Consider the following 17,122-nt stretch of genomic DNA (forward strand, 5'->3'; position numbering starts at 1 on the left):
GTGTAACTATGACTAAGTTGTAGTTGTAGTTTGATATACTATAAAAAGACTAAATCCTTACATAAATGGATTTGTACAAGGATGAAACAAGTTATAAATAAATACAATATTTTAAGAACTTCATTTGATTTATTATATTAAAATTGACAGTACACTAATCTTATAAGATGTAAAGCTTAGGAAGATTTATTTTGATTAAATTACTGTATTGTTGTATTTGGATATGCCATATTTGGACACTGTCATATTTGTATATGTAAAGCTTCATATTACACATGCTGTCTTCAATACCTAGTATACAAGAAATTTAAAGACTTTAATATGGTGGCTAGACATTGTCTGAAATATTGAGAATTATCTTACTGTACACACCGAGTTGGCAGCACATACTTACTTTCACTGACACTTTAAATATGTTTTTCTTTTAGGACCATTTCAAGACAACAACCTGAAATAGTTGTGATTATTTCAGTGGTGACACAGAGCATGGAACTTGTAGCAAATCTGAGTAATAGACTGTAAATTTAATTGTTTAAGTAGAATCCCTTTCTTTCTTTATTTTAAACATGCCAATTATAATAGCATATAAATAAGTAGTGTTATCTTAAATTTATTTGAATTCTTTATTGTGGTTAATCCAACTATATAAGCAGCAACTTACAGATTGGTCTGTTGATGCATTATGATCTTCTGTTTTAAATTGGATATTCAATACTGCACATGGTCAGAAAGAAATTTCCATAGACATTATTTGTTGTAGGCTAAACAGTATTAGAATGAGGTAGATGTTGAATATTCGTAAAACCTCTAAAAAGTACACATCCTTTTGTTGTTTTTATCCACTGTTGATAAAACATTTGGAGAATGCTCAGATCAGAATCTCTATGGGTGTTGGAGTCTAGGTGATCCCCTTGCCCCGACCCCCTCGTCAGGGTCTTAGAGGAGGGAGAGATGGGGTCTCTAGAGGTCTGGGGGGTGGAGCAGGGTCTCTGGCCTGTAGTGGAGGGAGGGGCTCCCATTCACCCCCTGATGTTGAGTTACTGAAATATAAAATGTATAATTTTTATCAATAGTGTGCCTGTGGATTGCAGCAGAGGGAGGCGCTCACGTTCACCCCCTGATGTTGAGTTACTGAAATATAAAACCAATCTCCAAATTTAATTATATAAATAGTAGCCTATTCTTTGTTTTGGGGAAAAACTCAATTTTATTTATGATAACAATTTTATTTTCCAAAACATGTATTGACTCTGATAATTTGAGTATAGAATCAGAAAAGAAGTCTTAGAGATAAGAAAAATTTAGACATTTCTGTGACTCAACCATCCATTTGTGAAGTTGTCTGAAGATGAAATCCTCGATTCTGAAAGGCCTCGCAAAATTAAATTAATATTGGAATATGTGTTATAATTCACTAGTGGTATTAAATGAAAATATTTCCAATGCTCCAAAAATCTTCATTCGAGATAGATATGTTTTGACATTTCCTGGTTTAATCTAGTAAATAACTGTATTAAAGTGCAAATCTATTAAAACTAACCTGGTAGGTGTTTGAAGAGACAAATCATTCTCAGCTGCTGTACCTGTTCTAGATCTGTCAAATAGGCTTCTGAAATAAAAAAACAACTTTATAAAAAATATAAAAGCCTGCATACCAGAATCTATCTGTAAAATTTGTAATTATAGCTCAAATTGTTAAATATTAGGCACTGCTTACAATATACAGTAGAACCCCTCATATCCGGCCACCACGGGACCGAGCCCCTGGCCGGATAACGATTCGGCCGGATAAACCAACCTACAGTACACAGCACTTGACGAAACAAAACAATTGTACTGTACTGTACTAACCGCACTGGAAATAATCAACGAACTGTTTACAGGTTAAACCTATTAGCTCAACTGAAGTCAACACAGGAAAATGTAAACAAATAGATACACCAAAATAACGCAAGAGTCGTGGGAGACTAGTGCGTGCAACTGCGCGTCTGCAAGCCGTGGTAAATAAATTTCGATATTGGCTTGCGGGAAGTGGCCGGATAAACCGAGGTGCGGTAAAACCGAGGTCGGATATGAGGGGTTCTACTGTAAATGGTTTATACGTACTTTGTTTTGGCTTCTCAATTACTATTCTAGATTCACTACGAATTTTTGTATAGACCATTCTAAGATGGAATCCATAAAAATATCATAGTTGTCTTAATATAGTCTTTATTATCCGGCCGTTTAGTACTCCAGCATGTCCAGTAATCCAGCACTTTGACAGTGCCGATGAGTAATCAGTACTTTTCAAGTCTCAGCCTGTTTGTGTAGCATGCTGCGCGCATTGAAGTCTGCATAGCAATAGTGGTGCATTGTTGTCTGTTATCGGTAGTTGTACACAGTGAGTCTTGTCACAGGTGAGCTTAGTGAAGACGAGTAGTGAGTAGAGTCAAATGCAGTGCGATGTCGCAAAAATGTAAGTATGTTACACTGACATTAGGTAAAAAGTATTCCATTTTAAAACGTTTGGAGAAGGGTGAGAGGTTGGCTCATTTGTTTAAGGAATACAGTGTTGGCCGTGAAACAATTCGTGACATAGACGCAGTTTATAGTTGGTTCATGCAAGAAAAAAACTGGCACACACCTATTTCAGGTGACATTCTCATGGTAAAGGCAAAAATGTTTTACTTAAGAATTACGAAAAAAGGACAATTTCCGTGCCAGTGTCGGGTGGTTGGATAAATTCCAAAGGCTGTTTGTAATCCAATTACTAACTTTAACTCCAGAAAAACTCTCAGCTGATGTAGAGGCTGTAGTGCCTTTTGTTCAAAAATTTTTAAAACCTGTTGAAGAAATAGTTTTGGGCCCAGATCAGATATACAATGCATACAAGTGGTTTGTTCTGGCATCTTTTGCCAGAATAAAAAACTTTTATTCACAAGTTGGAAGGTAGTGCCCCTGTTCGCAGATTAGCTAAACATAGAATAACTTTTATATCGTGTTCTAATGCTAATGGCACTCATAAGTCAGAAAAGGCTCGTTTCTTATACCAATCAAACTTAGGGATGGATGACAAAAACTTTTCGAAATAGTTTCATAAAATATTTGTTCCGTCAGTAAAACAGTTTTTGAAGACACAAAAATTGCCTCAAATAACTCATTTGTTGCTTGAAAGTTGTCCAGGACATCCCGATGAAGAAGAATTAAAATCTAAAGATCATTTTACTTATGCCTCCACATGTAACTCAGTTACTCCAACCTATGGACCAAAATGTCATTCAAACTGTAAAGCACAGTTGCAACAAAAGCCTATTGTACTATTTTATCAAAAGAGAAGAATGTCGTTACAGCTTTGGAGGAAACTAACCTGACAGATATTGTTTTTAACTTGGCAAACATGTGGAAAAAACTTATAAAACCTATTAAAACAATTGTTTGTTCAGGGGCAAAGTTTTGGCCTTCTCTATACTTATTACAAGATTGTGAAAAGAAGACTGAAAGTGATTCACAATCACAAAATGGCACAGAGGTTAATTTAAATGAATTAAGAGAAGCGAATAGCTAATGGACGAACTTGATGATTAATCAACAGCTGATGTCGATGCCTGGTTAGAAGAAGCAGACGATTAACGATAAGTCATTACAGAAGATAAGATCATCATTGATTTACTAGCCAACAGAGGGATGAGGAGACAGTTCTACTTTGGCCGCTACACACACAGTAAACACGGACATGGCTCTCTGTGCCTTCGCCACTGCAGTCACTTGGGCGGAGGAAAACGGGGTTTTGACTTCTGACATACTTACATTGAAGAGACTCCAAGAAAATGTTTTAAAATTTTCCTTTATAAAAAAAAACTGAAAAAGCCTTAAAAACTATTTTACTGTTGTCGAAACAAATGTACAGTAATGTGATTAATAACTGTTATGTATGTGTAGTACAGGTCTAATTGACTCTCACACATCAATTTAATTTTTGTTACATTTCATTATAACTAATGTAGATATTGTTTTCAAAATACTGTTTTAATATACTTATTGTAGTCACCATCGTTGTCAGTAGCTTTCGTAAGGAATTATATGTATTTTATTGTTAAATTGCTCCATTTATAATGTGCCCAGTAATCTGGCCCTACTAATCCTGATATAGGAACGAGATTCTACTGTACTTATTTTTAAATTTGTAGAACTTTCCTCTCATTCACCTATAGATTTAACAGGTTACACAATTTAAATCCATTTCTCAATTTTTAAATCATACATAATACACATTGAGATATTTTAAGATTTGTCAATTAAAGTACCTATAAGTTTGAAGTAGGAAATTCTGCAGGCTTTGCACGTGTATGGGTACTTCTGGTTTGAGTGATTTATATTTCCGATGCCACTGTTCAGTTTGCCTTGTTGCCACAATCAAGAAAATCTGTCAAAAACTGTATATTTTGGCCAGTGTAATTTACTCCTATCTTATTTTATGTTCCATAGTTGATATTGCCTTGTTTCTAGATAAAGAATATAAATATATACTTATTCAATATTACCCGGCAAGTGAGAGATCCGGGTTCGAGTCCCGGCGGAGCAAGTACTTTTTGTGATTCAATGTTTATTGAAAAATTAAAAAATAAGCCTATTGCCATTTATACAAATTTGACTAATGTAAACAAAAGTCGTTTGACAGGTATTTGGTCTTCCGATCATATGTCAGTTTAGTTATTTAAAAAGCATATGTGACGTATACGGCCAAATATAATATAATTGAATCATAAAAAGTAAGGGCTCTGTGATGTAATGGTAGCACATTCACCCAGCAAGTGACAGATCCGGGTTCGAGTCCCGGTGGAGCAAGTACTTTTTGTAATTCGATGTTTATTGAAAAATTAAAAAATAAGGCTATTGCCATTTATACAAACTTGACCAGTATATATATATATATATATATATATATATATATATATATATATTGAATTCTTACATTATATACACTTTTTGTACCTTTTTGAAAACGACATAAAAGTCGAAATATTAAAGGATTTATATGAAGTCTTTTTCTTCTATTGTTTAAAGAAGCCTCTGAGCATTTATTTTTTGCATACAGTATATATATATATATATATATATATATATATATATATATATATATATAAACTTTATCTTTTATATCTGCACTATAGTATTGACCAGACACTTCACAATTAATAATTTCTAAAATGTGTAATTGAAAGTATATTTGTAATAAAACTTTAAATTTTTTTCTCTGGATATTTTCTTATTCTACGTTGTACAGCGGTTGCAGAAAGGTTAAAATAAGAAATGTTACTATCAAACTTACTTTCTGCTTTCACACTAATGTAACAACTTCAAAATAGTGGTTAAATAAATTAATGATTTGGTTGATTACATTTAACAGGCTTTTTCAATTAATAAAATTTGTTTGCTTTAATGTAACTTTAGAGACCAAGATGGGATTTTCGCAACTTTATAGCCCAGTGGGGCTTAACCCAGAGAATTTTTCAAAGAATTGGCCTATGGGTTAATGTGGGACCCGAAGAATGTACATATAACATTTCAGTAACATCAGTTGAATAGTTTACGTGTGAAAGTGTAACAAACAAACTCAGATTCCCATTTATTAATTTGGACTTCAAGTACAATTTATTATTTGTGTGTACAGTATTACCTAATTTCCTAAATTTATTTATTTAGGATTCGAGAAGTTTTTCTTTGTGTATTTAGAAGCACTGATACTCTTTTCCTGACATCTTATATCAAGATTATACATTGTCTAATAAAACCTGTATTACTGAAATTGAGAGGAGGGTTCTCTTGATTATTTACTTTACATCCCAACATTTCTAAATTTTAATACTGCATGATCAAGCACACCAGTAATTTTGAACTTCCTTTATACTTATTTTCCATGTACTGGGAATTTCCACTTTTTATGAATCTGTTAATTACCACTGAAATTCCAACCAAAACAATATACTTGTACTTGGTAGACACTTCACCTTCGTAGGTTTAGTTTTTATTACATGGGCAATCGTGATAGCTTATTATAAAACATGACTATAAGTAGTTGCTGCAGTAAAAGCTTTTAGTCCAAGAGAAATACAGATCTAATTAATAAATATTCTGCGATACTAAACTTACTCTCTGTTAATGGGGGGAAGACTATCAAACCCAGGGTTTATCGTAGTCGCATGGATTTCTTGCTGGTAGAGATTATACAAGTCCTGGAGATCATTTGGGAGAACCACCTTTACCTCTGCAAGCAATCAACCATCCCTATCATTTAATCACTAAGTTTTGATACGGATTAGGACATTTTGTACATTTCAACTTGTCTTCTCATCAACCTAGGGTAAATAAAAGGTTAATAAAAGTTAGTGTTAACAATTATTTTGTAAAACTTTAAGTATTATTGACTAGAAACTGTAAATAATTTTATTGTGTGTGTGTGTGTGTGTGTGTGTGTGTGTGTGTGTGTGTGTGTGTGTGTGTGTGTTTGTTGTCACTAATACTTCATTTTACTCAAAACATTCTTTAACTTTAACTTTTATTCATCCAGTATTATCATTTATATATTCATCTCTTCAGATATCATGGTAAAATTACAATATCAAGTGGCACTCAAAAAATTTGATATATTTGATAAACATCATGAGTACAAGCATATGTAACTTATTTAATGTTAGACAATAGAAAACTTTAATCAATTGTGCACCATATTTATGTTCACCAAACTGCAGTCACTTTCTTCATATCATTATTCTCATATGCTTTCACTTAATACTATTTATATAAGTTGACATACAATTTTAACCCTTAAGTGGGTGTGCCTTTTATTGTTACACAAGTGGGCAAGGTCGATGAGATACCCATTTGTTTAATTTTCCAAGAATACAATTTTTTATATATTTACTTATCTTGATAAATAAAACTATTTGTTAGGATGTAAAATGAGAAAGAGAAATACCGACCAATGAGTTTTTTTACACATCTCATAAAATTACCTCATATGAGTAAGGCACATTGGCTTATAACATTTATCGCACTTGGTCATAGTTTTGATGTCTTTTGGTAGGAAACACACTGTACACCGTTGTCTGGAATGAGCTGGTGGGGGTGATTGTTCTTGCAGCATTTAAACATGAGCAATTTTTTTCCTGACTGACATGAAGAGATGTCACAAATGACCTTTTCAGCACTTGAGGCCTAAATAAACCTAATTTCATTTTCCTTCAAATAGTTACACCTTACCATACTGTCACTTGCTGGGTTGATACTCAAAAAAATTACTTGGGCATGTGACTAAAGGCCTTCTTAAGGTCCCTCTGGAAGTGGAATATGTTGCACTTTTCTTATCAATCACATCAATGCCAGATTTAGTGCTATTATAAAATGTTACTATTCCAGCTCATTCCTGTCAGGCTGCATCAAAATGCATTGTGGAAAGCAAAACTACAGTTTAGTGTGTCTTTGGTGCATAAGAAACCAGCGTAGAGTGATTTTTAAAAGCAAAAATGCTGAAATTTTCTTCTCGGCCTTTAGTTTCTTGATACTCAGATGGTAGTTCTCGCTTGTTCTTTCTTACTGTCCCAACATATGCAAGACCTCTTTGAATGAGGTTTTCAACCACTGGCTTACTAGTAAACCAGTTATCACCAATTACATTGTGTTTTATCTTTTCTATTAGTGTAACTAAATGCCAGACTACATCTTGGGACCTGTTAGACTGAGGTGGGTAGTATTTTTTGCAATTAGCAACAAAATATCTAATACCTGGTGAAATCGATTGAAGTTATCAACTGCCCGCCTTTCGTCACAATCCAAAATGCTGCCAAATCTCATTGACTGAAGAAGAAAACGAAATTTTAAAAAACTCATAGTTGAATAAAATATTTCTACACCAAACCCATATATTGATCATAAATTACTCAAATTTTGATGTCCCGATCGAATGACTTCTGCTAGTATCAACAGACGCAAAAAACATCTGATTTTAGTCTTCTCCGTTAGTTTACCATCTCTCTCTCTCTCTCTCTCTGATTTTGTTGAATGAACATATTTGTTTTAGATACAAATATATCAAGAATTGTTACATCTACAAACAAATCTAAACATTGAATGGGGGTTTTAGCATTTTTACCTTCATCAATTGTGCCTGGTAACTGTCTTAGAATATTTACTCTTGCTGCTCTAACATTAGCTCGAACTATCGGTCCCCTCTTCCACCTAGTGAGCAAATCTTTTCTGACATAGTCATCTGTTTGCAAAGAATCTGAACTTCCAACTCCCCTTACTACAGATTCTTCAACTATATCTACATTGCCAACAAGATGTACTTGCACTACATTGAGAGGTGATTGCTCAACTTTTTCTCTAATGGGCACTGTTTCACTTCCGGTTTCAGCATTTACGAGAAGCTCTTCATTTTCACTTTCCTCGTCAGTTCTTTTCTTTACAGTCATAGCTTTTTAAAATAACTTCCTTTATGGCAAAAAAAAGAAAGTAATGTTTTATCTCTCCATATGAAATTACCAGTGTTTAAAGTAAGAAATTTAGGAAATATTTTATTTAAGTCTATATAAAACTGCTTAAGATACACATTTGAATTTTTACATTTATGTATATGAGGTTCAGTTACATCAGTTTTTTACTAATATAACTTAAATAAATTAAATATTTTAATAAAATATGATTTAAGAAAATTATATTTTAATACAATTTTTCTGTGTGAAATGTCCTATTGATATTATTTTCATTAATAAAAAAAGTGTCATTCCTTCCATTCTTTTACATACATAATGTATAAATTTAATAAATGTACCTTCAACCATTTTATTTAGGGCTAATTATAAGATGCACCGAAATTCTTCAAACGCATACAACTCTGTAGAATGATAAAAAATTGTTTTTTTTCTTTCCTGTCTCCAAAAAAGATATCTTAAAACTCTTATCAGAACTTTGTTTAAAACTATTGAAAACATTATTCCATCTCATAAATCGATTGTACTAACCACCTTCAGAAATGCTGAAATCTATCACTGTTTAAATCAAATTTGAAATGGTAAATTGAGCCTTAATATTATTGTAAGATATCTTATATTCATTGAAATTAGTCAAAGTTCTAGTTGTGATTTTAAACTCGTTATTGTAATAGACTTTTAATACAGTTATTCTAAACAAAATTCAATTTGACTGAAGAACATTAAGACTAAACATACACAATATACAAAAATAATTAATTTATTGGTACCATAACAATTATATATTATAATTTTACAAGAAATAATTAAGTATTAATACAGATTACATATAAGATGTTTGAATTAAGTCCATAATGTATGTGTCTAAATGCAAAGTAATTATAAAAGTTACCTTCCATTATTTGCCGTTGCCTTGTTATTATATCATCAGTAATCTTTTGTTGCCGGTTATATTTTTGTATCAGCTCTCCTGAAAAATAGCAAGGAAGCTTAAAATATTATTATAATGATAAACAAAACAATAACATTTTTATATTAGAAGGATCGTAGACATTTAGTTAAAAAAAATAACTGGTCCTTTTATATTTGTGGTGATCCTATACTTTGAACAGTCATCATTTATTATAATTTGTAGGTCTCAGATAAAGAACCCTACTTTGATAATTGTTGGTTTAGACTTGTGTTACTATCCTTGTACAGTTTTAAGTAGTGATAAGTTAAATACCTCGTCTCCGTAGCTCATGAGTTTCGACGAGTCGCTCTCCTTGTAGAGCCATTTTGTCTGCCTCTAACTCATGAACTCGACACAGCAGAGAGAGTAACTCACGTTCAGTGTCCGAGTCCAACCTGGAGGGCAAGTCCTAGACAAAATTCATCTGTCATCACTCTTAATCTAGGATCACTACAAGGTGGGTCAAAAATTATACTAACAAATAAATGTTTAAATATTAATGCTAAAGAGAGTCATGAAAATTTGACAAATAATAAGTGAAGACAGACATGTTGATAAAATTCTGTTTATTCAATCAAACTTTAAACCAAGAATGTTATCTACATAAAGCTCTACTATAATCATTTCTAAAATTTTACTTAAATAGTGATAAAAAGTATGAAATTAGACAAAAGTGTTATTACAGTGTTATAAATGATAAGGAACAACTTATAGACATCCTAGCAAGTTGCTGGCCACTCATCTAAGGCTCCGATTTTAACATATGAGTAAAGTTTAAAACTGCGTTATAAATAAAAACTCGCCTTAAATTCATAAATCCACTTAGATTTTAATGTATCAATATTAATAAATAAAAAACATGTTTATTTATAAATATAAATTGTTTATAATTTATATTTAGTATATATTTTGCCAAAGGAAACTGTACTTTATGTAATATAATAACCTGTCATTACTTTAACAATAAATGTGAAACCAAATAGTCCCTTTACTTAACTCTCTGCAACGTTTGTATTTTTCATCTACATTTCAGTGTAGTAAATTAAGCACCAATGCTGACATACATCTAAGGTGTTTCCTTCAGGAGCAGTAGTCTCTGATATATGGCAAGGAACATAGTACTTATGAGAGAGCCACCTCAACAACTGGCAAATGTGGGGTGGTCACTTTCTCTACGCACTATGCACAAACACCACAGAGCAACACATGCAGTAATCTCTGATATATGGCAAGGAACATATTACTTATGAGAGAGCCACCTCAACAACTGGCAAATGTGGGGTGGTCCCTTTCTCTACGCACTATGCACAAACACCACAGAGCAACATGTGCAGTAGTCTCTGATATATGGCAAGGAACATATTACTTATGAGAGAGCCACCTCAACAACTGGCAAATGTGATATGGTTACTTTCTCTACGCACTATGCACAAACACCACAGAGCAACATGTGCAGTAGTCTCTGATATATGGCAAGGAACATATTACTTATGAGAGAGCCACCTCAACAACTGGCAAATGTGGTATGGTTACTTTCTCTACGCACTATGCACAAACACCACAGAGCAACACATGCAGTAATCTCTGATATATGGCAAGGAACATATTACTTATGAGAGAGCCACCTCAACAACTGGCAAATGTGGGGTGGTCCCTTTCTCTACGCACTATGCACAAACACCACAGAGCAACACATGCAGTAATCTCTGATATATGGCAAGGAACATATTACTTATGAGAGAGCCACCTCAACAACTGGCAAATGTGGTGTGGTTACTTTCTCTACGCACTATGCACAAACACCACAGAGCAACATGTGCAGTAGTCTCTGATATATGGCAAGGAACATAGTACTTATGAGAGAGCCACCTCAACAACTGGCAAATGTGGGGTGGTCCCTTTCTCTACGTACTATGCACAAACACCACAGAGCAACATGTGCAGTAGTCTCTGATATATGGCAAGGAACATAGTACTTATGAGAGAGCCACCTCAACAACTGGCAAATGTGGTATGGTTACTTTCTCTACGCACTATGCACAAACGCCACAGAGCAACACATGCAGTAGTCTCTGATATATGGCAAGGAACATAGTACTTATGAGAGAGCCACCTCAACAACTGGCAAATGTGGGGTGGTCCCTTTCTCTACGTACTATGCACAAACACCACAGAGCAACATGTGCAGTAGTCTCTGATATATGGCAAGGAACATAGTACTTATGAGAGAGCCACCTCAACAACTGGCAAATGTGGTATGGTTACTTTCTCTACGCACTATGCACAAACACCACAGAGCAACATGTGCAGTAGTCTCTGATATATGGCAAGGAACATATTACTTATGAGAGAGCCACCTCAACAACTGGCAAATGTGGGGTGGTCCCTTTCTCTACGTACTATGCACAAACACCACAGAGCAACATGTGCAGTAGTCTCTGATACATGGCAAGAAACATTATCTCCTATATTCCTACCATATTATGTACCTATTCATTTTGCGATACTGTTAATTCTGATATACAGCTAAATATAATCCCCACCCTTGTTCTCTGCCATCACAAGTAAGAACATTCTGAGCCCCAATGATCAACACTCAATCTGTTCCGAAGTGAAACTGGTAAATGAAGATCAAACCGGGGATGGAATGTCAATTTTGCACTTTTGTGGAAAAAGATATGCCTGATCTTTGGACATGTAAAACAAATAGTAATAATTAACTGATCAATTACTTACATTCTCCAGCTGTACTGCTCGTTGGCGACACTGCTCTAACTCCCTGAGGGTGGCTGACCTGAGTGCCATATACCTCTCCTGTTCTCTCTCTATGTAGCTCAGTTCTGACCAGGCTTGGTGCATGTTCACCTCGTTCCATGGATCTATACATAACAAATATGTAGTAAGTTACTCTCTTCTCTCATTGGAAACTAAAAGAAAAGTGTGTTTATATAATTATACATTCGTATTATGTGCTTTTATTAACCTGATGAAAGTCCTGATGAGTTTATACATGTAAAGGAGTATGTGCAACATTTTAACCAAAGTGTTGAAGGATGGAAAAGCATTTACATTAAATAAGTGTATAAAAAGATAGATCAGAAATCTGCTCAACATTGCTTAAACCTTTCACTTCTATTGGAAATTTCCACATATTATCTTTGTTGTTTTTCAATTCTGAGTCAAGCACTAACATTAAACTTAGATGCAAGCATTTATTACTCTGTTTATGGAAATTCTTAAGGGAAGGTAGAATATCCAAGAAATGACATCTAATCCAAAAATTACAATTAATTAGAAGAGATAAACGAACATTAGGTTATTATAGTAAAATTGAGATTGCTCAGTGAAAACAATTATTGACAAGCAAAGTAGATCACCATATCATGATATTCTGATATATCATTGATCATCATGAAGAATGAAAGTAATAAATACAGTTAGAAATATATGATGTTAGTTCTGTATGAAACATTGTTTTAGTGCTCATTTGGGAAAAAAAACATTCAGGTTTGAATCATTTTAAATTTATAATCAACATATTTATAAATGAAGGCGAGTAAGAATATAAATAGGAGAGGAAAGGTGAGATAAGGTGGGCATTAATATGTATGTGTAACCTGTAATTACTGTCTCTTAAAGCATCATGCAGTTTAATGTGGCTAACCACAAGATTGGGGTACATTGTATTATTATGTGAGCAGCAGTCTAACATGTGATGGCTGGCTCAACAGTGGACATTGTGATATCACCTTCCTCTTGTCATGCATCATGCATATTCTTGTTGGGTAGTAGGCAGTCAATTAAGACACAAATTAACATAATGCTGATCTGGGTCTTCATAAGAAAAAGAGTTCTCCCATAAAGCTGAGGCAGTGACACAGTCCATCAAGCTGTGAAATGCACTGGCTACTTTTTCTGTACATGGTACAGTACAATCACTCAGGTACATTGTATATAGTGATTCTCTGTGAAGGAATTTTAATAGCCGCACTCCACGTAAAACTGCAGGGCTCACTTTGTTGCCAGTGGTAACTGGGCTAATATATTAGTTAGATAATATTAATGGATAGCCGGTATTAGCTAATAACAAGGCTACATATCGCTCACCATTCATGGTTGTCATTTCTTTTTATTCATCTTCAAATGTGTACTTTTGTTGATTATTTATAAGCATTATAGCTTATATAGCATGATAACCATTTTTATTTAGATTCCTAGAAACCGATTTAAATTCAAACTCCTATCAGACAAAATTACCTTGGATGTTCCCGTTTGTCTCCGACTGGTCTGTACCAGGTCTGGACTTCCGATGATATAATTTGTTGCTTCTTGACTCCCATTGGCTGATAATTTGGTGTTGTCTCTCAGCCTCTACACCCAAAGATAGGAGATGTCCGTCTATATCCATCAGTCTCCTCCTGTATATAACAGTGTACTAGAAATTGATATGGTTAGATTTATGAATAAGTCAGTGGAGTAACTGAGGGGATGGATGAAAGGGTAGAACCCTCAAAAGTCCTAAACAGTTAGAAATTTATGTACAAGAACAGTAATTCAACTTGTTTTAAATTCAGCTGTTAAATGTTTTACTAACCTATCTAGTTTATTTAAATTTATATTTATTTAGATGCATTCCATACCCCTCAGTTTGGTGTTCTCTTCAATCAGATTCATTGCTCCCCAAAACCAAGTACTAGTTATGCCACTGGAATAAGTTATAACATGAGCTCTTATATTTGACAAATGTATTTACAGATAAAGCCATTTCTTTGCAGTTTTCAAAATTAAAAGTTGTATTAAAAAGTATAAGTGAACTTGATTTTGTTTAATTTTATTAAATTATTTGATAAATTTCTCTGTTTGAAGTTTGCTTTTGAAGATGGAAGGATTGTGAATGAAACATGATTTTTCCAGAGATTTGCCATCTTTCAGTGATACAATACAATTAGTAACACTATGTTTCGAGATCTGCAATCTGATCCTCATCTTCAGGTAAGTGACTAAACTAATGCAAAATTACAACCTAGGTTAAAGTAAATAAAACACACCAGAGCGTAACCACAGGAGCCATGTTGTGTGTCTATACCATGCTCACTATCTCTAAAACATGCACATAATAAAAACTAAATACTAATTATTAAAACTTAACTATAAAATACAGGTCACAATAGGTCTGCACTCACCGGCCAACCAAATAGATCTGACCAGAGGCCAATAGTAAATGGCGATCTTCATAGCAGAAACAAGAATGCGGCAATAAGACATACAACCTAGAATGTACTGATGCATTAGTTTAGTCATTTACCTAAAGAAGAGGTCAGATTGCAGATCTCTAAAATAGTGTTACTGATTGTATTGTATCACTGAAAAATGGCAAATATCCGGAAAATCCTGTTTCCTTCATTTGATATGGCATACACAAAAACCAGAGTTAATAGATAGGTATTCTGTATGACAGTAGTTGGTTGGCATGTCATTTGCTGCCCCCCTTAAATTTGCCAGAAGCAGACAATTATAAATCTTTGTTTATCTTAGTATATACTCTACCACGGGAGGTTAAGTGGTAGAGAGGACTTTTAAGTCCTAACTTCACCTCTGTAAATAAAGACATTTTTCATTTCATTTTATTTCATTTATTTATAATATTTCAGTTTATATTACAATATTAATCAATTTAAATGTAAGATTGCTTAAACAATTAAAGTCTTGATAGATTTTGGCTTTGCTGTGGAAGGCCATCTTCAGTTAACAAATGCTAATTCAAATATACATCCACCTGTATAAGTGAGTTGAAATGGAGCTTTATCATGGTTGACAAAGCTTAACCAACAAACGCCAATACGATCAACAGTGATGTGATATGAAGGTGTAGTTGTTGAAGATAAACTTGTCCATACCATTATAAAGTAACTGAACTTACAAACAGGTGTTTAGATTTATTAAACACAGGTTAAACCATAGGTGCATTGCTATTTGGTTTGTTATCAAACAAATACACCACAGGTCACTAATGATTAAATCTTTATTGACATTTAAATTAGATAGGAATTTGCACTTTTAGTATATGGTACCTCTCATTATACATTACGATGGCCACTATTGAATACCCTAGGGCAAAAGTAGCAGAGCACAACGGCGTACTAAATGCAACAAAACATCGTGAAAACTAGTATTTTGGGCACCATTTCTCACCCATCTAAGATAAAGCCAAACTTTGAATACAATACATTTTAGCTTTCAAGAGAATATTTGTAATGAAATTCATATCTTGCTAATTTTAATGCTTTAGGTTTTACGAGTTTGAAATATCTTAAACTTGAACCAGTTTTAAAAATTGGAATGTGCTGAAAAGTTACAACTGTAACATATTTAGAGTAGGCTTACTTCTATGGTAACCTTGGATAAACATTTGGATTTGCTTAAATTTTCAATGTGGTAACAGTTAAAAAAAAGAAGCAGTTAAATCATACAACTTTGACATTTTGGACCACCACATACGAGGTGTGTTCAAAAAGTATCGCGAATTTTGTTAATTTTCAAAACTTAATTATTTATTCGTGAATATCTATTTTGTCCCCTTCAAAGTAATCCCCCTGGGATATTATACACTTATACACTTGTGCCAACGTTTTTTCCAATCTTCGAAGCACTTCAAAAAATCATTTTTTTGTATCTTGTTCAGCTCCTCCTTCGATGCCGTCTCTATCTCGTCTATCGTGGCGTAGCGTCGTCCTTTCATGGGCCTCTTCAGTTTCGGGAACAAGAAAAAGTCACAGGGGGGCAGATCTGGGGAATACGGTGGCTGCGGTATCATTAGTGTGTTGTTTTTGGCCACGAAGTCGCGTACAAGCAGCGCTGTGTGAGCAGGGGCGTTATCGTGGCGCAAAAGCCAATTTTTGTTTTTCCACAAATTCGGGCGTTTCTGGCGGATGGCTTCGCGCAAATTGCGCATAACTTGCAGGTAATATTCCTTATTCACCGTTCTACCTTGTGGCAAGAACTCATGATGCACCACGCCCCTGCAATCGAGGAAAACTGTAAGGCCCTGTAACTGTAAAAATTTCACATTCGACCGAACTTGGCGTGCTTTTTTCGGTCATGGTTCGTGCGGCAGCTTCCATTGAGATGATTGAGCTTTGGTTTCAACGTCATAACCATAAACCCACGATTCGTCGTCACAAGTTATGACCCTCTGGATCAAATTCGGGTCGTTGCGGACAGATTCCAACATCTCATTAGCAATGTTCATGCGATGCTGTTTTTGATAGAAATTGAGCAATTTTGGTACTAATTTTGCGGCGACCCGTCTCATGCCCAAATTATCGAATAAAATCGAATGGCACGAGCCTAGGTCCTCGGCAATTTCTCTAACGGTGATTCGACGATTGGCCAATACGATTTTCTTCACTTCATTAATTTTTTCGTCTGTTGTTGAAGTGCGTCCGTTCACATCTTCTCGGCCTTCTGAAAACATTTTGTACCACCGATAAACGTTGCTTTTGTCCAAAGTAGCTTCTCCGTATGCCACAGTCAACATTAGAAATGCATCCGCGCAATTAATTTCGTTTTTTTTCACACAAAATTTGATACAGGTTCTTTGTTCCATTTTTTTGAATAGGTAAAAATCGAAGACGAACCAAAGTACGTGCAAGCAAAGCAGCTGTCAACAATTAACTGAACATTCAAAATGGCCGAAATT

The 17,122-nt window shown here is 34.3% G+C and overlaps 1 protein-coding gene across 1 annotated transcript in view; it reads right to left on the minus strand.

Moving 5' to 3' along the window:
• Positions 1 to 115: 115 nt before the first annotated feature.
• LOC124354512 (kinesin-like protein KIF19) overlaps positions 116 to 17,122 on the minus strand; it is a 45,884-nt gene continuing 28,877 nt past the window's right edge. Inside the window, exons 11-17 of the mRNA XM_046805029.1 lie at positions 13,681 to 13,841; positions 12,160 to 12,302; positions 9,697 to 9,832; positions 9,364 to 9,441; positions 6,133 to 6,247; positions 1,541 to 1,609; positions 116 to 1,040 (exon numbers count right to left, since the gene is read on the minus strand). Coding sequence (XP_046660985.1) covers positions 929 to 1,040; positions 1,541 to 1,609; positions 6,133 to 6,247; positions 9,364 to 9,441; positions 9,697 to 9,832; positions 12,160 to 12,302; positions 13,681 to 13,841 — 814 coding nt within the window. The 3' untranslated portion in view covers positions 116 to 928. The remainder of the gene's footprint in view (positions 1,041 to 1,540; positions 1,610 to 6,132; positions 6,248 to 9,363; positions 9,442 to 9,696; positions 9,833 to 12,159; positions 12,303 to 13,680; positions 13,842 to 17,122) is intronic.

Source organism: Homalodisca vitripennis, chromosome 2 (genome assembly GCF_021130785.1).
Source record: "Homalodisca vitripennis isolate AUS2020 chromosome 2, UT_GWSS_2.1, whole genome shotgun sequence".
Taxonomy (NCBI): domain Eukaryota; kingdom Metazoa; phylum Arthropoda; class Insecta; order Hemiptera; family Cicadellidae; genus Homalodisca; species Homalodisca vitripennis.